Source organism: Hyperoodon ampullatus (assembly GCF_949752795.1).
Source record: "Hyperoodon ampullatus genome assembly, chromosome: 20".
NCBI lineage: Eukaryota > Metazoa > Chordata > Mammalia > Artiodactyla > Ziphiidae > Hyperoodon > Hyperoodon ampullatus.
This window is the reverse complement of record NC_136933.1, coordinates 3,367,388-3,393,458: the sequence shown is the minus strand read 5'-3', so window position 1 is coordinate 3,393,458 and position 26,071 is coordinate 3,367,388. Positions and strand designations below refer to the sequence as shown.

The following is a 26,071-nucleotide window of genomic DNA, read 5'->3' as shown; positions in this document are numbered from 1 at the left end:
TTCCATTCCTGATATTTGTTATTTGTATTTACTACCTTCCTGGTCAATCTTGTTAGGAGTTCATCAATTTCATTAATTTTTTTCAGAAAACCGACTTTTTGCTTTATTAATTTCCTCTATTTTTTTCTATTTCATTAGTTTCTGCTCTTGTCTTTATTATTCCCCGTTTTCTACTTGGCTTGGGTTTGACAGATTATCTTTTTCCAACTTCTAAGATGGAACTTAGATCATGACAGTGGGGCTCTCTTCGTCTCCTATGAAGCATCACAGCTCAATTTACACAGTTTTTCAACAATGAGCAACTTGAGGTAAAGCTCAAAACAGCCCAAGAGAGACATGCTAAGAGATCCCTCTCAACTAATTATTACAAGATTTCCTAGAATTGGTAAAGATAGGAAAAGGAGCTCACTGATATTCTCCAAAGAGCCAACAAACTCAGGAATTGACGAGAACTGTGGAAGAAGGACAGAGGTACGGCTGCTTCTGAAATCAGAGCCATGAGAAGCTTGGTGAGCACTTCGCTTCTTATACAATTTGTCAGGCTCTGCAGGTCACACGGTATTATGTTGTCAGGAGTTACAAAAAATTCCCAGCCTCAGGTCCTAAAGCTATTTCTATAAAATAAAAATAAAATTTGTCACTGTACCTCTTCTAAACTTGGGCTTTATTTTTGAGGGTTCTTCCTGTGACTTGCCTCCGTCCTGGATGGGGAGGACCATGTAGCACATCAAATCAAGGACTTTCTCACACGTCATCTAGAGAAGATCAGAAGGAACTAACTGAAAGTTTCTGACTGAAACCAAATCTACGTAACTAAAACCTCTGCAGCATAAGTGGGGCCACCTGTGCACAGAGCTCGGGAGCACAGCCCCAGGACGCCACATGACCAGTACTGTCTGCTTGACAGCAAGCGTAGAAAAATAACTGAGATTAAATCCATGTACTAGACCATTCAGGGAACACTAACTCATTCTTCACTGTTAAAAAACAAAAGAACATGGGGCTTCCCTGGTGGCGCAGTGGTTGAGAGTCCGCCTGCCGATGCAGGGGACACGGGTTCGTGCCCCGGTCCGGGAAGATCCCACATGCCGCGGAGCGGCTAGGCCCGTGAGCCATGGCCGCTGAGCCTGCGCGTCCGGAGCCTGTGCTCCGCAACGGGAGAGGCCACAACAGTGAGAGGCCCATGTACTGCAAAAAAAAAAAAAAGAACAAAACCTAAAAATTAATCAAGTATTAACTAAACTACCAAAGTGTTTCACAGCACAGTGGAATCCAAAAGAATCCAATGGTCCCCATCTTAAGGACATTTACTAACTCACTGAATAGAAAAATTAACAAAATGGGACACATGGTGGCGGACTAAAATGTTATGTTTAGAGCATAATTTAAAACTAAGTAGAAACACCCACAGGGTAAACTAGCAGGAAAAATTTCAGGCAGGGAGGTGATCTAAGCCTTAAAGGGGGGCAGGATCTGAAATATGGAAAAGAGCAAAATGGGTTTTCAAAGGAGGAGAGAAAGACTTGGGGAAGGCTTTCTACTGGTTCTGGCGATTCCCCTGAGGGGAAGGAGGGCATGGTTTAGGAAACAGACATGAAACTGGACCAATGACATGCTGCTGGATGAGAGGCGGCCCCAGGTGCCCCGCGGAGCAGGTGGTCTCGAGCCACAGAGAGCAGGGCATCACCTCTGTCCACCCATCACATTCCAGCAGTAACAGTCAGAATCGGCTGAGGGAGCACTTCCTGTGTGTCAGGCACAACCCCCTACTACCCCCATTTTACAGATGACGAAGTGGAATCTTAAATCCATGCTTCCCAACCTTTTTCATGTCTTGGCACGTCCAGAAAATAGTATTTGTAAGGCTGCTCGGAGCTGGCAGCAAATGACCCGGGGCTTAGCTGCCCAAGCCACAGCTAACTGCCTGGGGCTGAGGGGTCAGTATCCTGGCACATCCAGAATCACCCATGGCCACAGGGTCGTGAAGCTCCAGCTTTGAGAAGTCGGCAGCTGGGTAGTTAAGAACTTGAACCCTGGAGTTAGGTCACAGCGCTAGTGAGTAGTGGGACTAGGAGTTAACTCAGAATCATATGCCGCCCTCCTTCAATACCCACCTTCAGCCAGGCTGTCCCGTAAATCTTTCCCTGAGGGTGCAGGCCCGGGTGAAACCACCCTTTTCTGAATGACTGCTGTGCACAGGTCTGAGGCAAACCACTAGCACTGGATTTTTAACTGTCTTACATAAACACCTGCACTTCTCTCTCCAACTCAAATTAGATGTCTTTGAACACAGGGATCCCACCCTGGGGCACCCAGGAAGTCAACACCTCAATGAAATGGAATGATGACAGGAATGTTGTAGAGAGTTGACCATAACTTATAGGGTTGGAAAAATGGTTACAGGCAACAAACTCAGTTAAAAGCCGGGGGTTAGGGTGGTGGCAGTGGAAATAAAAGGCACTATGCCAAAAGCACTGGTGCCCCATCCTGGAAGAGACAAAAGGACCAGCTTGAGTAAGAGTCTCTGTGACTTGACAGGTGGTGTCTAAGGTCCAGAGAACTAAGGAAATGCACATCTGGACATGCTGAGTCCCAGCCAAAGACAGGCAGTCAGAGACTCAGGAATCGGGTAAGGTAGAAACCAAAGATGAAAGCCTAAGAGCGACCCGCACAGAGGTGGTAACAGGAGCCCTCAAAGAGAATGAGTCTGCATAGCTTAATCAAATCTACCAGTTTATTGTACGTTCCCTTGTACAATGCAGAACAGCAGTACCGTGCACGGCTGTCTAAATCTACATGACACATGTGTATCTGTGTGCATAACTACGTGCTCTCTTAAGTTCTCAAAAGGAATCAATTGAAACTTAGAATTAGGCACCTGACAATGTAAGTGATGGTAGAAAAGCATTTCAATTTTAAATGCACATACTTCACATACTTATTAACTTTTTCTTTCTAAAATTCATCACGGCAAATTATAAATCATATTTCAAAGTTCAAGTTAAAAAATTTAATTTAGGGGGCTTCCCTGGTGGCACAGTGGTTGAGAATCTGCCTGCCAATGCAGGGGACACGGGTTTGAGCCCTGGTCTGGGAGGATCCCACATGCCGCAGAGCAACTGGGCCCATGAGCCACAACTACTGAGCCTGCGCGTCTGGAGCCTGTGCTCCGCAACAAGAGAGGCCGCGATAGTGAGAGGCCCATGCACCGCGATGAAGAGTGGCCCCTGCATGCCACAACTAGAGAGAGCCCTCGCACAGAAACGAAGAACCAACACAGCAAAAATAAATAAATTAATTAATAAACTCCTACCCCCAACATCTAAAAAAAAAAATTAATTTAGGGTTTTTAATCACAAAGTAATCAACTTAACATATAGAGAGACAAGAAGAAATCAGAGTTTGTGTGTTAAGGTGTGACTTGAATCTATCCAGTAACTGTGCGTATAAAGCTGTGCTGATCACGCTCACCGCATGCAGGTGTTTACTGCGGACCGAAGTTGTGCGGCCACCATGCGAGGAGGAGCTCACAGCGTGGAGAAGACACGTCTGTTCACGCAGCTGCTCCTGCAACACCCCTAGGAGATGTCACCACCACATAAAGAGAGAACCTGAGGTTCAGATAAGCTATTGTGAATCTCCATCTCCCACTTGGTGAAGGCCTCTTCTGTCCAAGTACAAGAGGACTGACTCCACTCTAAAGGGATTCCAGGCAAGAAAGTAAAAATCATCCTCCAACAAATGGAATAATGAGCGGAAATGTGAAAAGTATGGAAGCCTAACTTGCGGGAAGCTATAGAAAGGAGGAAATTAAATAGCATCACTAAGCTTTTCACCAGCAGATTAGATAATAAAATCTAGGCAGAAAGAACAAGCTTCAAGTAAGCATGCACTGAATTAAAAGGCCACTCTGGGAAAAAAAAAAAGAAAGCCCCAGGGTCGCCGAGTGCGCCTGCGTGTCCCCGTGCCAGGCACCCAGTACTCACTCTGTACTCCCCCAAGGCAAAGTGGCAGGTCGCCAGCTGGATGAGCGCCCTCTGATGCTCCAAGGTCCCCTGTCCCGAGATCTGTGGCTGGGGAAGTGGTCCCTGGAGAGCTGCCAAGTGGTGCAGGCTGGCTATGGCCTTTTTATATTGACCCTTAGAAAGTCACACAGCAAGGAGGGAAACACAGTGCCATTAAAGAATCTCCAGAGCTAATTACGCCCCTAGCAAGCAACCACAAATCAGGCACCTGTGCTTAATCATTTGAGGAGGGAATGGAGACTTAGCTACAGAATCAAACCAACTTAGCTAAAGCTACGTGGAGGATCTGTAGGGTGGACTTCATAAATACAAAGGTTTTTCTTTCTAGTCTTAATTCTTGAGACTAAATAAAATGACACAAGCTCTCTGGTCGGGTACATTTTGGATACACCACTGCTTTATGAATATTTTTCTACTGATACCATTTCCCCTTCATGAAGGCTGGAAGCTGCAACCCGCCCATGTCAACAACGGGGGTTGGAAGCCTCCCTCTCGTTACTGAATACCCTCTCCTTTCTGGCCATAAGCAGCTCGAGGACAGCAGAGCAAGGCAGCAGGGCTCCCCCAGAGCAGAGACGAGCGGTGAGCAGTGTTTGTCTTTCACTGAGAAATAAAACTCTTGCTTTTACAGAGGGGTGTGATTGGACCCCCCAAAAGTAACCCAGATGTGGGCCTGCCGTCCGGAGCTGTTCTCAGCTGAAAGTGGACCACAATCCCCTCATCAGTGAAGGCAGAACATCTGCCTTCAGAGCGGGAGGAAATGCACACACCTTCACGCTGAAGATGCTCGCAGCCACCGCGGTCCTATCAAGACACAGGTACTTAAACACACATTACCTGATAGATGATCACATCATTGAGGAAGATTCTCAACCAGAGCCAAGTATCCGTCTTCCACGCCAAACAAATTCTTGTAAATTCTGAGCGAGAATTCAAAAGCTGATTTACCAGAAATAGGTAACACAGAGCAGAGAATAAAACTGACATACCCACCAACAGAACGATAGTCAGAGAGAAACAAATTACCAAAAAATGGATGTAACTTTAGACTTTGATTTCTAAAACAATGGTCTGGACTGTCAAGAGAGTAAAGTTAGGGCGGAATACTTACCAGTAATACACAAGCAATAATCTTATTAGGCACCAACACTTACTAAGCACACATCGTGTGCTAGCAGCTGCTCAAAATGCTTTTCACACATTACTTGATCTTTTAAACTGCTTTGCTTTCACCCAGTTAAAGTAATAAATATATGACGCTAGGAGTTTCACTCATTTTTTTAAGTCGATTTATACCTAAAGAAAAACATCCCCTCCAAAAGTCACATACCTGTTCACCATTCTAGATGTGACAAGGAGGAACCGGATGATGCAATGTTTACTTAGAAACTATGACATGACACATCAGACAAGGGGCCTGTAGAGGCACGTGACAGGAGCAGGCCAGGGACAAATGTCCACTGGCCAGGAGGAAAGTAACGGCCTTGATCCCAAAGTACAGGAAAATATGCTGGTTAGCAGAGTGCCAGTGATTCTGAGTAGTGTTGAAATACTCAATAGTGTAATGATGTAAATACTGTAATAGTGTAACTATTATACAGAGGAAACTCCCTCTCATTTCTGTCTATGCTCAAAGCGGGCTTTCTGCAGTGTTTGGAATTTGGGTTTTCAAGCAACGGAGTCAAGTCAGGCATCACAGCACCGCCTCCTGCAGCCTTAGTCACATGTGGCTGGAGGGGGCACAAAGCAGTGGGCAGAGCAACTAAAAGCACCAGACAAACCCAGCAAGAAACAAGGCCAGCAATATAAATGTTAACAGGAAGACCAACCCCCCCCGCAAGTCCACCCCAACCCTGATTATAATACACCCCCAGTGCAGGAGCTAAGAGGTAAATGGTTATTTGAATATTTATAACTGATTAGATTTCCTGCTCAAAAAAAATCCTATGAATAGTGTGAACTATTGTAATCAATTTAATTAGCCATTAGTGACTTGACATTTCGAGTAGAATAATGAACCTTTTCGGCATGAAGATTTCACATAAAAAATGAAATATCACAACAGGATAAGCATGCCTTACCCTTGTCAAGGAATTCCAGGGAATAGAGCAGCTCCCAGCTCTCTCTGGCCAGCTTAAAGCTTTCCAACACCTCGATCGAGTTAGCAAGTTCTGCCTTATTGACAACAATGTGACGATTCCTTCCTTTTGCTGAACAGTCTTCATCGTCCGAACTCTGCTTAGAGAATGTGAAGGACATGATTAAAGTTATAAAGATAGTCACTACTTAAACATTATTACGTTTATTGCTGTCAATTCTGATTATTATATGAATTTCACATCAAAGGATACTATCGTGAGTATAATACAATTTTTTTGAATTTAACAATTTAGCTTTAAAAAGTAACATAAGGGCTTCCCTGGTGGCACAGTGGTTGAGAGTCCACCTGCCGATGCAGGGGACGCGGGTTCGTGCCCTGGTCCGGAAAGATCCCACATGCCGCGGAGTGGCTGGGCCCATGAGCCATGGCCACTGAGCCTGCACGTCCAGAGCCTGTGCTCCGCAACGGGAAAGGCCACAGCAGTGAGAGGCCCACATACCGCAAAAAAAAAAAAAAAAAAAGTAACATAAAATTTTCATCCTTTCACACATGATAGTTACTTTTAAAATTAAGGTTTTTCTGATGATAAATTCTAAGCTTATGTTGGCTTCAGAGTAAAGCCATAGAGTTAAAACTTCCAATAACTTAAAAAATATATCCATGTTATAAAAGCCAAAACTTACATTTTTACATTTAGGGATACAGCTTAATTAAGTAGCGCCTGTTTTACAGTTTACTTTTTTCCAATATGTGACATTTAATTTGCTTCCAAGAAACAGTTTGTTCTGTAGTGCAATAAAATTAAAGCCCGAGTCCTCTGAGAAATAATTAAGAGAAACTGTTACTTATCTTTTGTTCACTGCATATAACTTCTCCAATGGCCACCCAAAGCAAGGTGTCTGGCCAGGAATTACATTTGTCTGGACTTACCCATTTTACTTTATAATAAACTTTCCTACACTTCTTGCTCTTCATCTCAAATAAAGCCAAAGAAAAGAGAGGGCCTCAGAGAAAGGCAACTATTGTAAATGCCACTGAGTATGGTCAGACTTTTTGCCAAAAACAAGTAAAGTCAAAAAAGCTCCATTTCACTTTATTTTCCTGAAAATTTCTTGAATCTTTTATTCCACCTATGTCATTTTTATTAATTCATTAACCCAAATTAAATTTTCCCTGCAGATTTTTACCCCACTAAGACCATCTAAAAATATGTGCAAATAAACACATCTATGAAACAGAAACAGACTCACAGACATAGAGAAGAGACTTGTGGTTGCCAAGGGTGGGAATGGGGGAGGGAAGAACTGGGAGTTTGTGATTAACAGATGCAAACTATTATATATAGAATGGATAAAAAACAAGATTCTACTGTATAGCACAGGGAACTATATTCAATAGCCTGTAATAAACCATAATGGAAAAGAATATGAAAAAGAATATATACGTATAACTGAATCAATTTGCTGTACAGAAGAAATTAATACAACACTGTAAATCAACTGAATCAACTGAATTTTTTAGCTTCAATAAAAAATTTTTAAAACTATGTAAAAATATTTCAGCTAAAAGCTCCAATCCTCATAAACAAAACCAACAAACCTCTAGCCAGGCTCAGCAAGAAGAAAAGAGAGGAACTAAATAAAACAAGAAATGAAAGAGGAGAAATAACAACCAATACTGGAGAAACAAAAAAAATCATAAGAGAATACTATGAACAGTTATATGCCAATGAAATGGACAACCTAGAAGAAATGGACAAGTTTCTAGAAACATACAGCCTGTCAAAACTTAATCAAGAAGAAACAGATACTCTGAACAGACCAATCGCTAAAACAGAATCTGTAATTAAAAAAACTCCCTGTAAACAAAAGTCCAGGATGAGCTGGCTTCACTGGGGAATTCTACCAAACACACAAAGAAGAACTCATACCAATCCTTCTCAAACTCTTCCAAAAGACTGAAGAGGAGGGAACACTCCCAAAGTCATTCTATGAAGCCACCGTCACCCTGATACCAAACCAGACAAAGACACTACAAAAAAAGAAAATTACAGGTCAATATCTTTGATAAATATAGATGCAAAAATCTTCAACAAAATATTAGCAAACTGAATCCAGCAATATGCAAAAATGATCATACACCCATGATCAATTTAGATTCATTCCAGGGTCACAAGGATGGTTCAACATAATACTAATCAATCAATGTGATACACCATATTAACAAAAGAAAAGACAAAAACCACATGATTATCTCAACAGATGTAGAAAAAGCATTTGATAAAACTCAACATCTGGACTTCCCTGATGGTGCAGTGGTTAAGAATCCGCGTGCCAATGCACGGGACACAGATTCGATCCCTGGTCCGGGAAGATCCCACATGCTGTGGAGCAACTAAACCTGTGCGCCACAACTACTGAAGCCCGCGCACCCTAGAGCCTGCGTGCCACAAATGCTGAGCCCATGCGCTGCAACTACTGGAGCCCGTGCACTCTAGGGTCCACGTGCCACAACTACTGAGCCTGCATGCTGCAACTACTGAAGCCCCCACACCTATAGCCCATGCTCCGCAACAAGAGAAGCCACCGCAATGAGAAGCCTGTGCACCGCAACGAAGAGTAGCCCCTGCTCACTGCAATTAGAGAAAGCCCTTGTGCAGCAATGAAGACCCAATGCAGCCAAAAAATAAATAAGAAGAAAACAAAACAAAACAAAACTCAACATCCATTCATGATGAAAGTTCTCACCAAAGTGGGAATGAACATATCTCAACATAATAAAACCACTTACGACAAACCCACAGCCAACATAATACTCAATGGTGAAAAGCTGAAAGCCTTCCCACTAAAATCTGGAACAAGACAAGGATGCCCACTCTTACCACTTCTATTCAACACAGTATTAGAAGTCCTAACCCAGCAATTAGACAAGAAAAAGAAATAAAAGGTATCCAAATTGGAAAGGAAGAGGTAAAACTGTCATTGTATGCAGAAGAAATGATACTCTATATAGAAAATCCTAAAGACTCCACACAAAAACTATTAGAACTAATAAATGAATTCAGCAAGGTAGCAGTATACAAGATAAATATACAAAAATCTGTTACATTTCTTCACAGTAACAATGAAATATCAGAAAGAGAAAGTAAAAAAAAAATCCTATTTAAAATCAGGTCAAAAAATAAATAAACCTAGGAATAAACCTAATCAAGGAGGTGAAAGACCTATATGCTGAGAACTCTAAAACACTGATAAAGGAAACTGAAGATGACTCAAAGAAATGGAAAGGTATCCCATGCTCTTGAAATGGAAGAATTGATATTGTTAAAATGGCCATACTACCAAAAGCAATCTACAGATTAATGTGATCCTTTATCAAATTACCTATGACATTTTTCACACAGCTAAAACAAATAATTCTAAAATTTATATGGAACCACAAAAGACCTAGAATTGCCAAAGCAATTCTCAGGAAAAAGAACAAAGCTGGAGGCATAACCCTCCCAAACTTCAGACAATACTACAAAGCTATAGTAATCAAAATAGCATGGTATTGGCACAAAAACAGACATATAGATCAATGGAACAGAATAGAGACCAGAAATAAACCCACACACCTCTGGTCAATTAATCTTCAACAGAGGAGGCAAGAATATACAATGGAGAAAAGACAGTCTCTTCAGCAAGTGGTTCTGGGAAAGCTGGACAGCCACATGCAAATCAATGAAATTAGAACACTCCCTCAAACCATAAACAAAAATAAACTCAAAATGGCCTAAAGACTTATATATAAAGCATGACACCATAAAACACCTATAAGAGAACATAAGCAAAACATTCTCAGACATTAATCATAGTAATATTTTCTTAGATCAGTCTCCCAAAGCAAAAGAAATAAAAACAAAAACAAACAAATGGCACCTAATCAAACTTATAAGCTTTTGCTCAGCAAAGAAACTCATAGGAATGCCAGAGATTTCTGTGCATTAATTTTGTATCCTGCTACTTTACCAAATTCATTGATTAGCTCTAATAGTTTTCTGGTAGCAGCTTTTCTTTTTGTTTTGTTTTGTTTTTGGTGGCGTTGGGTCTTCGTTGCTGCACGCGGGCTTTCTCTAGTTGAGGCAAGTGGGGTCTACTCTTCATTGTGGTGTGGGGGCTCCTCACTGCGGTGGTTTCTCTTGTTGCAGAGCACAGGCTCTAGGTGTGCGGGCTTCAGTAGTTGTGGCTGGCGGGCTCTAGAGTGCAGGCTCAGTAGTTGTGGCGCATGGGCTTAGTTGCTCCGTGGCATGTGGGTTCTTCCCAGACCAGGGCTCGAACCCGTGTCCCCTGTATTGGCAGGTGGATTCGTAACCACTGCGCCACCAGGGAAGCCCTCTGGTAGCATCTTCATGATTCTCTATGTATAGTGTCATGTCATCTACAAACAGTGACAGTTTTACTTCTTTTCCGATTTGGATTCCTTTTATTTCTTTTCCTTCTCTGACTGCTGTGGCTAAAACTTCGAAAACTATGTTGAATAACAGTGGTGAGAGTGGGCAACCTTGTCTTGTGCCTGATCTTAGAGGAAATGGTTTCAGTTTTTCACCACTGAGAACCATGTTGGCTGTGGGTTTGTCATATATGGCCTTTATTATGTTGAGGTAGGTTCCCTCTATGCCTACTTTCTGGAGGGTTTTTATCACAAATGGGTGTTGAATTTTGTCAAAAGCTTTTTCTGCGTCTATTTAGATTATCATATGGTTTTTATCCTTCAGTTTCTTAATATGGTGTATCACATTGTTTGATTTGCATAGCAGGATACAAAATTAATGCACAGAAATTTCTTGTATTTCTATACATCAATGATGAAAAATCTGAAAGAGAAATTAATGAAACACTCCCATTTACCACTGCAACAAAAAGAATAAAATACCTAGGAATAAACCTACCTAAGGAGACAAAAGACCTGTATGCAGAAAACTATAAGACACGGATGAAAGAAACTAAAGACAATACAAACAGATGGAGAGATATACCATGTTCCTGGATAGGAAGAATCAATGTTATGAAAATGACTATACTACCCAAAGCGATCTACAGATTCAATGCAATCCCTATCAAAGTACCAATGGCATTTTTCACAGAAGTAGAACAAAAAATTTCACAATTTGTACGGAAACACAAAAGACCCCGAATAGCCAAAGCAATCTTGAGAAAGAAAAATGGAGCTGGAATAATCAGACTCGCTGACTTCAGACTATACTACAAAGTTACAGTAAACAAGACAGTATGGTACTGGCATAGAAACAGAAATATAGATCAATGGAACAGGATAGAAAGCCCAGAGATAAACCCATACACATATGGTCACCTTATCTTTGATAAAGGCGGCAAGAATATACAATGGAAAAAAGACAGCCTCTTCAAAAGTGGTGCTGGGAAAACTGGACAGCTACATGTAAAAGAATGAAATTAGAAAACTCCCTAACACCGTATACAAAAACAAACTCAAAATGGATTAAAGACCTAAATGTAAGGTGAGACACTATAAAACTCTTAGAGGAAAACATAGGCAGAACACTCTATGACATAAATCACAGCAAGATCCTTTTTGACCCACCTCCTAGAGAAATGGAAATAAAAACTAAAATAAACAAATGGGACCTAATGAAACTTAAAAGCTTTTGCACAGCAAAGAAAACCATAAACAAGAGGAAAAGACAACCCTCATAATGGGAGAAAATATTTGTAAACAAAGCAACTGACAAAGGATTAATCTCCAAAATTTACAAGCAGCTCATGCAGCTTAATATAAAAAAAACAAAAAACCCAATCCAAAAATGGGCAGAAGACCTAAATAGACTTTTCTCCAAAGAAGATATACAGACTGCCAACAAACACATGAAAGAATGCTCAACATCATTAACCATTAGAGAAATGCAAATCAAAACTACAATGAGATATCACCTCACACTGGTCAAGATGGCCATCATTAAAAAGTCTACAAATAATAAATGTTGGAGAGGGTGTGTAGCAAAGGGAACCCTCCTGCACTGTTGGTGGGAATGTAAATTGGTGCAGCCACTATGGAGAACAGTATGGAGGTTCCTTAAAAAACTAAAAGTAGAGCTACCATATGATCCATCAATCCCACTCCTGGGTATATATGTGGAAAAGACAAAAAGTCTAATTGGAAAAGATACATGCACCCCAATCTTCATAGCAGCACTATTCACAATAGTCAAGACATGGAAGCAACCCAAGTGTCCATCAACAGATGAATGGATAAAGAAGATGTGGTGTATATGTACAATGGAACACTACTCAGCCACAAAAAAGAATGAAATAATGCCATTTGCAGCAACAATGGATGGACTTATTATACTAAGTGAAGTCAGAGAAAGACAAATATTATATGATATGACTTGGATGTAGAATCTAAAAAAGATACAAACTTATTTACAAAACAGAAACAAAGTCACAGATATAAAAAACAAACTTATGGTGACCAAGGGACGGGGTGGGTGGGGGGAGATAAATTAGGAGTTTGGGGTTAATAGATAAGAACTACTATATATAAAATAGAGAACCAACAAGGACCTACTGCACAGCACAGGGAACTATATTCAATATCTTGTAATAACGTAGAATAGAAAAGAATCTGAAGTTGTACACCTGAACCTAACACAACATTGTAAAACAACTATAGTTAAAACAAACAAAAAAAGCTCCAATCCTCAAGCTAAACTCAGAAAAACTTGGCACCTCCCTCCCACTACCCACCTCTCTCCCCATTCCTTGACAGCTGGGGACCCTCCCCGTCCCACCCTAGTTAGCTTCATATTCTTATCCCCCTAATAATGACACACACCCCAACTCCTTTCAAAACCAAAACCCATCTGTCAGGCATCCTAGCTCATCGGTGCCACATGTGGGCCACACGTGGGCCATCTAGTGAGATACAGTAATAGGAATGGTGTGTTCATCGCCATGGCAACTCATGGAACACATTCCTGCCTCAAAATGAGATCAGGAGTTTCCGGAAGGGCCTCAGATGTGGTGGGGATAGTGTGGAGTTCCAAACAGTCTGTACAATTTAGAGAAATTGATTTCGAAATACAGAAATGCACTCTGAGGCTCTGCGGGGATGGTCCGAAGCCAGAGTCCTGACCTCAGGGAAGGTACACGAGTGTATGTGGTGAGGACACCCTGCCCACAGGGGAGACTGCCCCCGGCTCCAGCTGCCTGGCCGGTCACGTGAGCAGGCACTTAGGCTGTGGGGAGAATGTCCACCCCACTGCAGGGGTGGGCCTCCACAAGGGGCCAGCATTATCAGAGACACCAATTATTAAAGGGAAGTCAGACATCTGGATAGTGAGAGAAAGCTTCCAAGTTTTAGGTGCTAGGTTAGTAAAAACAAAACAAAACAAAACACTATGAGTAAAACAAGACAGGTCTGTGAGCTGAGCTCATGGGCCACCAGGTATGTCCCCTGCCACAATGGGACAAACAGACCTGGCTGGATATGCACTGGGTGGGGCTGGCAGTGGGACGGAGACCCCAGACTGCCTGGAGGGCCAGAGCATGAGAGCAGAGCCTGCTAGACGGCCCACGACGAGTGAAGGATGGAAGGAGGAACGGACGGGCCAGAGGCTAAACAGCTGTACCACTGCCCGGACCCACACCCGGGAGGGCACGTGTGAATCCACTCGCGCACCAGAGCTCACCGAAGGCCTGCTGGGGCACAGGCACCGTTCGAATGGATGCCCAGACACTGTCACTGGCCCTGTGGAGCTTGTACTCTGGTGAAGGGACATGGACAGCAAAAAACCAACCAACCAAGAAAGAATGAAAAATAAATAGCAATAAGGGCTATGCAGAATTAAGGTACAGTAATAAAAAGAGAAAGCTGGTGGCCATTTGGAGGCAGCCTCCGGGAGGGAGCTCGGCTCTGGGCTGAGCACTGCCCGCCGGGGTCCAGCCAGGCACAGAGAGGCACTGCGCCCCAGAGCGTGGCTACGAGCTGCGCCGGAGCCCGGGCAGGAGCAGCGGCAGCCAGCGTGTCTACAGCACCGAGGGCGGCTCAGTGCGTGCTCTGATGCCAAAGGAAAGGTCTGGATTTTATTCTTAGAGCGCTGGGGAGCTGTGAGAGGCAGAAGCCACGTCTGACTCATACTGTAAAAAGGTCACTAAGGCTGCCGGGGAGAGGAGAGATTGTGGGAGGCAAGGGTGCGAGCTGGGAGCGAGGATGACGACTCGGGTGAGCCGGGGCAGAGGCCGCGGTGCCTGGACAGGGAGGCGGTGGGAGGGATGGAGAGAAACGCAGGGCGTGGCTGCGCTACGTACACTGAATGACAGGCCACTGCTTTTCACTGAGACGAGAACACACAACCTACCACCTGCATGGGTGCGAGAGGTGTCTGTGGTCTTACTGTGAAACCACACGCCCTCAGAAAGCACAAGGGAGAGCTGACGAGAGCTACCCCGCCTGGGGACGTCAGGAAAGAACCAAAGAGCAGACAGAGGGCATCTGGGAAAGCCTGGTGAGCACGGAGACCTCAGCCTGGGGTTCAGGGCTGGGCTTCAAAGCAAAACTGTGCAGGTTGAGCGTTTTTCTGTGGAAGGAAACAAACTAGTTTCTCAGAAGGGTTAATACCCTTACACGCACATTCAGAATAGGCCGCGTCTTCCCGCTCCAAACCATTTTATACTCCAGAACCTGGGAGACATCAGATTAAACTGATTTTCAGACCCGTCCCTCATCAAGCCAGGGTCTCGTTAAAGGTTACCCAAGGGCTGAAGAAGAGCAGGTAAGGGCTTCCCTGGTGGCGCAGTGGTTGAGAGTCCGCCTGCCGATGCAGGGGACACAGGTTCGTGCCCCGGTCCGGGAAGATCCCACATGCCGCGGAGCGGCTGGGCCCGTGAGCCATGGCCGCTGGGCCTCCGCGTCCGGAGCCTGTGCTCCGCAACGGGAGAGGCCACAACAGTGAGAGGCCCACGTACCACAAAGAAAAAAAAAGAAGAGCAGGTAAGAGAGCGCAAGGCGGAGAGAAGAGGGCACAGAGGTGGGTGAGACTCCCGACTGCCCCCACACTGCCACCAGGGGAGGCGCTGGCACACTACGCCCTGCAGGACAAACCCCACCGTCTCCCACTGTCTGTGGCTGTTTCTGCACTTTAGCAGCAGAGCTGAGTAGCTGCAATGGAGATGCATGGCCTGCAAAGCCTGAAACATTCGCCACCCGGCATGTTACAGGACAAAGTTTGCTGAGACCTGACCGAGAGCATCCCCATTGTCACATCACATGACGGGGCTCCACAAAAGTGTTCCCTGAAAGAAAGGATTCCTCTGCTTAAAAAGAGTTTGAAAATCAGCGCTGGGCCCTGGCTTGCCAGCAGGCCAGACCAGAAGACTGATGGTTCGCTCTCTCTGGTTTCCTGCATCTTTGTGCAAGCTGCCCCCTCTTAACAAAATCTACTTCCCAATTCCAAACAACAGAACCCTACAAGGCTGGCGTCAAATGCCAACCTCCTTCATGGGACCTTTCTGACATCTCCCCTCGGGTTATGACTTCCTACCCCGATGGCCTAAGAACTCCCCGTTCGGCGGCCTGTGCCCCTCGGCACCCGCCTCTACATGTCCAAGGTAGTTTATTTGGTTTTTCCTTTTAAATTTAATCAATGGCACTAAGTCAAACAGGTATAAACGACTTACACCAGGGTTCCTCAGCCTCAGCACTAGCGGCCTTTGGGGCTGGATAACTCTCTGCTGTGGGGCTCTCCTTGTGCACAGGAGCATGTTTAACAGCAACCCTGGCCTCCGTTCACTAGATACTAACAGTAACCCCTCCCCACTGAGCCATGACCATCAAACATGTCCTTGGACACTGTCAAATAACCCAGGGGGCAAAATCACCTCTAGTTGAGAACCACTGATTTTATATAGTCATTATATTTTATAATTAAAAGACCTAAGCTTTATCAATTTAGCTCCAGAGCCATGTTTTACAAAGATTCACTTCTAGCAAACCATAAACATATAATCTGTTAACAATTATATCTGAAAGAATTACCATGGTTTTTTCTCTTCCCTCAGCTAGTTTCCTCTTTTTATGTATGTGTTTACTGCGATCAATTTCTACATCACCGTATACATTTGATATGTCCTCCAGAAGAACCAGTGGAACTTGGCTAGGGGCATTAGGACCTGTGGATGGAGGGAAAACACCAACACTTAAAAATGCAGCAAGGAAAAGAGTACTTAATATCAGGTGGAAATTTACTCAACCATCGTGTGAAAATACATTCAGTATCATCCCAATTAGGTAAACAAATAAGTATACATATACAGAAATGAAAAACTGTACAGATATAAACCAAATTGTTAATAAAGGTTCTTTCTCAGTGGTGGACAAGGGAAAGTTCCCTCTTTGTATTTGTTCTTATGTTATCTATCAATTATTTACAATGATCACGAAGCATAAAATTACCAAAAAAAGAAAAACTACCAAGTCACACATACATTATTGTTATAAATTCCAAACAAATCTAAATATATGAAACACTATAGTCAATACACAAAAATGAGAGCTGCGTTATACTAGAAGTATTGTGGGTGATCTCACCCTGTAGTTTTCCTGTTTTTCACATTCTCTAGAATTTATATGCATACATATTATTTTAAAAATCTTTGTCTATTGAGAAGTCATTGTGAAATCTACTTCAGTACTTAGCTACATCTGTTGCTTTTTTAAAACAGAGGCATTCAATATCTGTAGTTTCACAGTACCACTACATCCTTTGATATATGTTTTTAATGAAAACTTACTTACATAAAAATCAACAACTAATGAAAGCTCTGGCATCACCCCGCAATTATTCGGATCCAAGAACAATGTTAAGGTAAACATTTTCATCTTCCTCACCACCCACAATGAGGCCAGTATTTTGAGACACTCTAAAATTCTTAAACCAACCTTGGAATAGAGACGGCTGTATGCTGTTGACATACTGAAATGCATTCTTAAAGAAGACCAACATAGTGGAATAAACCACTTGGTTTTTATATTTTGCATGAGCTTCGTTATCAAAGTTGTTCATGTATCTGCAGAGATCCTTCATTCTATGCAAAATATCACCATAGCTTCTGAAAGGTGAAGGACAATAAAAATTATTTAATTACTCTGGGCTTGTCATCAAAAGGTCTACCAGAGAAAAGCCCCAATATAGAACCATTACAACTACCAAATGTGGCTCTCGGCATGTATAATTATTCTTCATTGTCTGCATATGGATGCAAATTCCTCTTCTGAATTAGAGCAGCAACAGGCCAAGAGTTCATGACACAAACATGCCAAGTAGCTTCTCTTTCCTCTAAACACCAAGGAGTGCTTCAAGCTCAACATCATCTTAAGAGTTCATACTTCCGTTGGGAATCTTTTAATAAAGTGAAAAACCACACTCTTTTGCATAAATACTGAGTGTTACAGAATTTGCCCAGACAGAGGTGTACCTATACATTATATGCTTTTAGAAAAAAGTATTTTGTTTTATAGAGAGTATGCGATCAAAAGATTTGTTACGCAATCTTAGAAATGAACAGTTTCGTACCTTCTTCCTTTATCCATCTGCCAGTCACATCTCATTCCAACAACATTCAAAATCTTAAACAACCTCTCCCAAGGGTCCACGATCTGGGATGATTTTTCAGTCAGCCCCTCTATTATGTACTTCTGAGAGCTACGTTTGCTCGGTGACATTAAATCAGACGTTTCTTGGGCACCTGAGATGTGAAAAAAAAGTAGTTTACAATTACCATCACTACTTACTATTTATGCGGTACTTTATAGAGAAAAGACGTCTAACTCCCCATGCCAGAGGCAAGAACACAGAACCTCAACATGTTGTGTGTTTTATTCAAAGACCCACCACTGGTCCCTGGTAGAGTAGGAAGGGACCTTTGAGCTGTGGTTAACGTGTGAAGCTAACCTTACAGTTCAGTAGGTTCACTGCTTCAATCGAGGGGTACAACTGGGTCCAGAGAAGTCTCATCTCTTAACTGTAGTGTTTTCTTCTAGGAACCATCTTTTAGCAAGACTATCAAACTGGTATGTATCCAGAGGAGAATAATCAGAATGTTGAGGGATTTCTGAGCTTGAAATTTTACAAAATAAAAAATACAATAAAATAAACGGCAGGTTATTCCCACTTACCTTGATGCTGACTCTCTATTTGAGTAGACCTAGTGACATAATTGATATAAAATTCAGCTGCTTTGTTCAAGTACTTATACAACAAATTGGCAGGCAACCGAACATCATGGTTGTTAATTATTAGAGGAAGGACATCACACACTGTTGAAGAGGGAAAATGAGGAAAAACCAATTAAGCTGTTTGTCTACTCTAGGGTTCTGGCAAAAAAAAAATTTATTTCAGAGTTCACTTAATGTAGTGCCTAAAATAGATAGGCAAAAAAGAAACCCCTTATGGCACATTTATTTAAAAACTGCAGTGCAGAGGGACACCTGTGGATGGAGTCAGCAAGGAAACACACAGGCAGATTCCACATTATGAGTGATGTTTGGGTGGAAATTCAGGTGTTTGTTTATTAGTATGCTTCATACTCAAATACATGGTTACACATATTCTTTCAGAGGTATCAACTATTACATAATAAAAATTTAGGAGTTGTTTAAAATGCTTTCCGAACTGAAAAAACAAACACGGATTTAAATCCCATGATACGAAGAGTTCCTCTGCTTTCCACAAATGACCTTATTTCTGAAATGACACTTACCCCCAGCATATTCTACTTAGCATAAGGAATGAATACAAAATGTAATTTTTCTCACCAAATAATTTTCTAAAGCAGTTAACAGGAGATTCTTGCTCTTCAATAGTTTCAGCCTCCAACAGTGCCTCCCCAAGGCCAACCTGTTTCAAAATAGAATTAATCATTTGTGTTAAGTTTCAGATGTCAGAATTACATGAATAAACACCATATTTGATTTACCACATAGTTTGTATATTCAAACTTACCCAAGAAACAAATATTATCATTTTAAAGACTAGAAAACAAAAGAATGCATCAGCAACACCACCCAGAAGGGAACCCCACATTCACCTGACCACAGACCACTCTGTCTTGGTTATTCTCCCCTGAACTAGTAAAACTAAAATGTCTAAGAAACTTAACGGAAGCACTGGAGCTAGTCTGATAATAGAGACGTGGAGATTTTCCTAAGAAATGTAGAAACTAACTCTATTCTCTACATCAAGGCGTCAAGACGTATTATGTAGACAAAACTTAACATTTTCAAGAGTTGCCGGGAGTAGTCACTCATACAGCCTGGACTAGGTCGGACACAACTGTTTGAGAAGGCCACCTTCCCATTACTGATGCCCTAGCCTAGTAGAAAGCTGGCTTCTCCAAATCCACCAACACCTGCATCATCTTCCTTGCAACCACTTGGGGATGCATGGGGTGGGGGAAGAGGGGAACCATGTAAACAATTACATGAGACAGAAAGTTACAAGTCAGAGTAATGACCAGGGAGGACCCCAGGCTGAACAGCATCCCCCCAAAATTCACGTCCACTCAGAACCTCAGAATGGGACCTCATATATTTTTTATCTTATAAAAAAGGTCTTCGTGGGACTTCCCTGGTGGTGCAGTGGTTAAGAATCCGCCTGCCAATTCAGGGGACACGGGTGCGAGCCCTGGGCTGGGAAGATCCCACATGCCGCCAAGCAACTAAGCCCGTGTGCCACAACTACTGAGCCTGCGCTCTAGAGCCCGCGAGCCACAACTACAGAGCCCACGTGCTACAACTACTGAAGCCCGCATGCCTAGAGCCTGTGCTCCGCGACAACAGAAGCCACCGCAGTGAGAAGCCCGCGCGCTGCAACGAAGAGTAGCCCCCACTCACCGCAACAAGAGAAAGCCCACATGCAGCAACAAAGACCCAATGCAGCCAAAAAAAAAAAAAGGTCTTCGTAGAAGTCTTACTGGATCAGGGTGGGTCCTAAATCCAATGACTGGTATCTTTATAAGAAGGTCATGTAAAGACACAGGGACACAGACCACAAAGAAGGCCATGTGACAACAAAGGCAGAAACTGAGTGATGAAGCTGCAAGCCAAAGAATGACAAGGATCACTGGTGCCCCAGAAGCCAGGATGAGGTGAGCAGGAGTCCTCCCCAGAGCCTTCACGGGAAGCACGGCCCTGCCCATACCTTGCTTTTGGGCTTCGAGCTTCCAGAATTGTGAGAGAATAAACTTCTGTTGTTTTAAGGCACCGAGTTTCTGGTATTTTGTTACGTCGGTCCTTGACACTAACATACTGACATACAGAGAAGGTTAACTGAGGCCAGCAGCCAGAAAAGTGGAGCCAGAAAGAATAAGCCAAAGAGGTTGAATTAAGAAAGTTAAAGATCTGAATCCCACCTCTCCGTTACTGGCTACGGAAAGTGACTAACATATATGTAAAGTAGGATGCTATCTACCTCAACGGATCTAAGGAGTATAGAAGGATCTACTGAACACCGACCAATGCCTACCAGTAGCACTCAATAATAATTAGAGATATGAGGAAAGGGCAGAGTAGAGGGAAAACAGTGACCACATGGCAAAAGCATGTGAAAAACGGTAAGAATACAAACTATGGCTCTCCTTTAAATTCAAACATATTGTTCAACACAATGAAACAGATTATTTTTTAAAACTTTACTGTACTTTACCAATTGAAGATAAGTAGCACTGTCAAGGCTTGGTGACTGTTTCCTCACACTGGTAACACAACTTCTACTGGATATTCATAGAGTTTGGTAACAGTGACATCCTTTTAGCTTTACTGACAAAGATTCCTTGATTTGAGTTCAATCTTATCTGGTACTCCTCAGAATTAGAATAATCTACTTTAGAATAATACACACTGTAGCTCTTAAACATACTCGTGAGTCCACTGATCAATTTTATTCTCTTTTATGAAAAAGGAAAGGATCAAATCTTACCCCATGCTGTACCACCGTTTCAGGGAATCGTCTCAAAAGTAGAAGCAACATTTCTGATCGTTCCAAAGTGTTGAAGCATTGCTCCGTAACCTTTAGTAACATTTCACACTGGACCCGACCAGGAAGAGTTTCAAATAAACCTGTATATAACACATTTCACTTTTTAAAGTTTCTTTCAGAAAGAAAATATGGAAGCAAAAGTGGAAATAAGGCATCAGCATGTACAGAATGGTATATACTAAGTGAAGAATCACTATTGTTGGAGTTCACCTACAACCTGGAAGGCTTTGGGGTCAGATATTATTGGGCATAAGATATTTGCTGAATGATGATAAAACCTTTGGAGGCCTTACTGGATCTAGAAGAGAAGAATGATGTCTGGGAAGGGTCACAGCAGTGCTTGCTGCTGACTGAGATAAAAACTACTCACTTAAGTTGAAATGACCTAAACAATCTACTTTCTTTTTTATCCAAAATCTGAAATTGGCTATAGCAACCAACACAGAGTGAAGGTTAATGAGAAAGGTCATAAATTACTAAAAGTTTCTCTCCTGTTCTGTGGAGATCTGTCTAATCTAAAGATATTTTATGATTACTGTACAACTTGTTAAAATATATTCAGTTTCCCAGGCTAACTGATAAATCCACATCCTATAAGGAAGTTTAAAGGGTTCTAAGCACATGCTCAAGGGATCAAGTGACATCATTTGTACAGGCTTCAGTTGCCAAGAACAAAACATGCATATGGGTACCAACACCACAGATGTGACTTTTGTGAAATTACTACACAGAACTTGGTATTCCAGAAGTAGTAATTTTTTAAAAAGAATTATATGTTTTTTATTATAATATAATTCTACTTGGAAATATTTTGGTATATCTACAACTGTATTATATGAGATAGCATCATCACTGTGTTCTAATAACAGTAAAAAGAATGATCACTTTCTAGATATTTCTGTTTTTCAGAAAATTATTATTTTTAAAATTAACAGCTCAATAAAACTGCATCTTATTGGGTTCACAGTTGTGAGTCACTTTTACTATGGTGAAATAATTGCTAGTATTTTTACCCAAGTAGGCAAAACTTCCAAAATACAATTACTTTTAATCTCATACATTTTATAAAAATTAGATGAATTATCTTCTTTTACGTTTTTGCTTCTAATTTTATAAATTATGTATATTGCTAGAGTATGTAGCATAAAACACATTATTATATCTTATCTCTGATTTCTTAATGATAGCTTTAATACCTTAGCTATTTATCGATGTTGGTAATTGTATTTTTTACATCTTTATTGGAGTATAACTGCTTTACAATGTTGTGTTAGTTTCTGCTGTACGACAAAGTGAATCAGCTGTATGTATACATATATCCCCATATCCCCTCCCTCTTGCTTCTCCCTCCCACCCTCCCTATCCCACCCCTCTAGGTGGTCACAAAGCTGATCTCCCTGTGCTGTGTAGCAGCTTCCCACTAGCTATTTTACATTTGGTAGTGCATATATGTCAGTGCTACTCTCTCACTTTGTTCATCTTCCCCTTTTCCCCTGTGTCCTCAAGTCTGTTCTCTACGCCTGTGTCTTTATTCCTGTCCTGCCACTAGGTTCATCAGAACGATTTTTTTAGATTGCATATACATGCGTTAGCATACGGTATTTGTATTTCTCTTTCTGACTTACAGAAGTAGTAACTTATACACCATTAAGTTATCACTTCATTCTTACTTCTTAAAAATTGGGTTTGTTTATCCTGTGAATCGTTTCTTAATGCTGATGTAATAATGCTGATTTCTCTCCACACCACGGGCTGATCTGGGAAATTCACAAACCTATTTTTAAAATGAATGCATTAAATTAAAATGTCAGATTCTAAATAGTATCCAGAAAAGAAAGTAAAACGCTAGCATCAAAGAAAAACACATTTTACTATATTCCAAGTGAATACAGAGATGTACCAAACCAAACTGAAATAAAGATATAAAAACATAAACTAAGAAAAATGAGGGTACTCACAAAAGTCTTTAGTTTTTTTAATAAGTGAAAAGACAAGTGACCATAATATGCAAAACACTACTAAGCGGCAAACAAGAAAAAAAAAAAAAAAAACCTCCCCAAACAAAAAAATGGGCAAAGGTAAATCACAGAAAAAATACAAACAGGCAAATATTTGAAAAGATACTCAGTCTTATTAGTAATACAACAAACACAAATCTTTAAAAATAGCAAGACACTGCCTTCTCCTACAGCACCGGCAAAAATTGACAGCTGAGAGAAAGACTGATAATATCCAATGCTGGCGAAGGTGTGGAAAAGAGGCACTCACACAGGGTCAGTGGAGATGTAAACTGAACAGTACTTTTTGGAGAGTAATCTGACAGTGCATCGCGATTTAAAATGCGCATACCCTTCGACTAGGAAAACCTACATCTAAGAATCTACTCTACAGAAAAACACCCAAATGTGAGTACAAATCTGCTTTCTGACACTCTGAATATAATTTCAAACAACTGGAAACTACCTAAATGTCCGCCGAGAAAAGAGGGCTGAAACGCTATGCAGGCAGGAGAAAGAACCAAGTAGATCCCTACATGCTGGCCTGGAAAGAGCCCCATCACAGTGGGTGAGCAGTAGGCGCTCAGCGCTGCATCTCCTCCCCCAGAACCTAGTGAGGTGTCCTGGGCGTACATGCACACAGACACACACACCCCTGAATTCGGGCGGAGGTTGGGAGGGACTTCCACTGATTATTCTCTACACTTCCGTACCGTCGCAACTTCTGCGAGGAGCCTGTGTTACGTTATTCCCAAAGTAAAATAAATGATTGAATGGAAGAGCTGTAACAAGAATAAAAACTAAGAAGACTTCCCCGCAGTTATCGGAAGGCCTAGACCCACGACCAAGTTAAGCTTTAGGTGCCGGACACGCAGATGAACTTGAGGACCTTCCCCCAACTCCCTCTGCCACAGACAGAACGGAAACCTCCCGAGAGGTGCGGGGCGGCGTCCCCACTCACATGTCGTAGAGCAGCCTCCCGGCGGTGGCCGTCCGCTCCGCGTTCCGCTCGATGGTGTACATCTCATACTGCAACACGGGCCGGGGCCGCGTCAGGCCCTCCGCCCGGCCGGCCCGGCTCACCCCACCGCCCCGGAGGTCCCAGGGTCGGGCATCACGTGCTGACGGAGCCTCAGGGCTCGCGCCGCACGGCCCCAGGGCCCCGACTTAGCGCAGGCACGTCTCCGGCGGCCAGCAGGGTTCCTGACTACCCCCGACGACAACGCGGTGCAGGTCTCTGCCGTTCGCGTCACTCGGATGCCTTTATCTACCGCGGGGCCCGCAGATGCGCGGTATTGGTCCCCTCACAGAGCCGCAGCCCGGAGCTGGCGCCTGTGTTCACTACACTGCACCCCAGCTCCCTCCCGCGGGGACCTAGAACACCCCCACCCCGCCCCTGCCCCCGACACTACCCGCGCCCGCGCGGCGGCCGTCCGGACCCACAAGCTGGCGGGCGGCCTTCCCAGGCGGCGCCAGGCGCTGTCCCGGCCGCCAAGAGGGAAACGCTCCCGTTGCCCCGACCCGGAGCGGGGGCTCAGGGAAGCGGGGAGGAGCGCTCCACCTGCGCCCCCGCCCGGCCTCACCTGGATGTTGAAGTCGGCGGGGTAGAGGCTGCGGGCCGTAATCAGCCAAGCCTTGGCGGCCCACAGGTCCTGCTGCACCAGCTCGCGGGCTCGCTGCACGAGGAACTCGCAGTCGCCCTGGGCCGACATGACGCGGGAGGCCTCGCGCGGCCTGAGGCTGCCGGACCTTCCAGCTAGGGAACGCCGCGGACCTTCCAGCTAGGGAACGCCGCGGACCTTGCCGCTGCGGACCGTGCTGCCGCCGCCGCCGCCGCCGCCGCCGCCGCCGCCGCCGCCGCCGCCGCCGCCGCCGCCGCCGCCGCCGCCGCCGCCGCCGCCGCCGCCGCCGCCGCCGCCGCCGCCGCCGCCGCCGCCGCCGCCGCCGCCGCCGCCGCCGCGGACGCTACTGCGCAGGTCCGGGGTCGCGCGGCCGCCGCAGGGTGGATCCGGGAGGGCTTCCGGGGTTTGCGAGCAGCTTCGTCCCGGCCACTCTGCGCCTCTGCCCGGTGGTTTCCTCCTCTGGGGACCTAGTGCGTTCATCCCGGCTCTTCTAGGTCGCCTCCAAGACGCGGAGGAGCGGATTCTCACCCTGCTCGGGCGCGACCCCAGTGCAGCCAGGGAGCATGCGCGGAGCCCGGTCCTGGCGGCGCCGGGGAGCCGGGTGGTCAGTCTTGGCTGGGCGGCCGGGGGCCAGGCGGGGAAGACGCTGGACGGGGGAGCGCCGAGGGGCGGCGCGGAGGCGGCGGGAAGAGCCCCTCGGGACCCTCCGGGTCGGATGTACAGAAAGGCTCGTGCTGGTTTGGGTCAGGCGGTAAAGCCAGCGTTTGGACCGGTGCTTTGGGTCCTCAGCACGGTCACGTCTCATGGTCGTTGCGCCTTTATTCCCTGGTTTCTCCGAAAAGCATTTATTGAGCCAGTTGCAGTCTTAGTACTTTGCAGGTGCTTGGCTGCATGCCGGGAGCTACCGAGCCGTTTATCCTGTTCCAACCCGAGTTTACAGTGTTAGGGACCTGTGACCTACAGAAAATAGCTGTTTTAATTTTCTTTCAACCAGAATCAGTGTCATTTTCACCAAATGAAAACAAAACAGTCTACCTGATCTCGTGAAGGGAGGCCACACTTAGGAACCGGAGGAAGCAGCATTGATTTGCCTAATAGGAGGCATGTGCCAAAATGTGTGTTCCCAACAGTTCGTTGGAGTCTCCAGTCCAAGGTCTATATACAAAACTTTTAGCAAGTTCTAGTACCACTGGTATCTTGGACTTAAAACCGAGGTTAGGGATACAAAACTGATTTTTTGGGGAAAAAAATAACTATATACTTCATACATGAAA

The 26,071-nt window shown here is 43.9% G+C and overlaps 1 protein-coding gene across 7 annotated transcripts in view; it reads right to left on the bottom strand.

The window, feature by feature from the left end:
* The window catches only part of INTS10 (integrator complex subunit 10), a gene marked incomplete at its 5' end in the record, with an annotated part of 36,410 nt that extends 11,523 nt beyond the window's left edge, over window positions 1–24,887 (bottom strand). For 2 of the 7 annotated variants that reach the window (XM_079726751.1, XM_079726755.1), the window contains 13 exons: window positions 647–755; window positions 3,987–4,139; window positions 4,863–4,945; window positions 6,107–6,263; window positions 16,180–16,313; window positions 17,083–17,252; window positions 17,717–17,888; window positions 18,319–18,459; window positions 18,958–19,039; window positions 21,119–21,258; window positions 22,849–22,952; window positions 24,137–24,204; window positions 24,759–24,887. In XM_079726751.1, coding sequence (XP_079582877.1) covers window positions 647–755; window positions 3,987–4,139; window positions 4,863–4,945; window positions 6,107–6,263; window positions 16,180–16,313; window positions 17,083–17,252; window positions 17,717–17,888; window positions 18,319–18,459; window positions 18,958–19,039; window positions 21,119–21,258; window positions 22,849–22,952; window positions 24,137–24,204; window positions 24,759–24,887 — 1,642 coding nt within the window. The remainder of the gene's footprint in view (window positions 1–646; window positions 756–3,986; window positions 4,140–4,862; window positions 4,946–6,106; window positions 6,264–16,179; window positions 16,314–17,082; window positions 17,253–17,716; window positions 17,889–18,318; window positions 18,460–18,957; window positions 19,040–21,118; window positions 21,259–22,848; window positions 22,953–24,136; window positions 24,205–24,758) is intronic. The other 5 variants (XM_079726749.1, XM_079726753.1, XM_079726752.1 and 2 more) reach the window with 4 other exon arrangements.
* Between the last annotated feature and the right edge of the window lie 1,184 nt (window positions 24,888–26,071).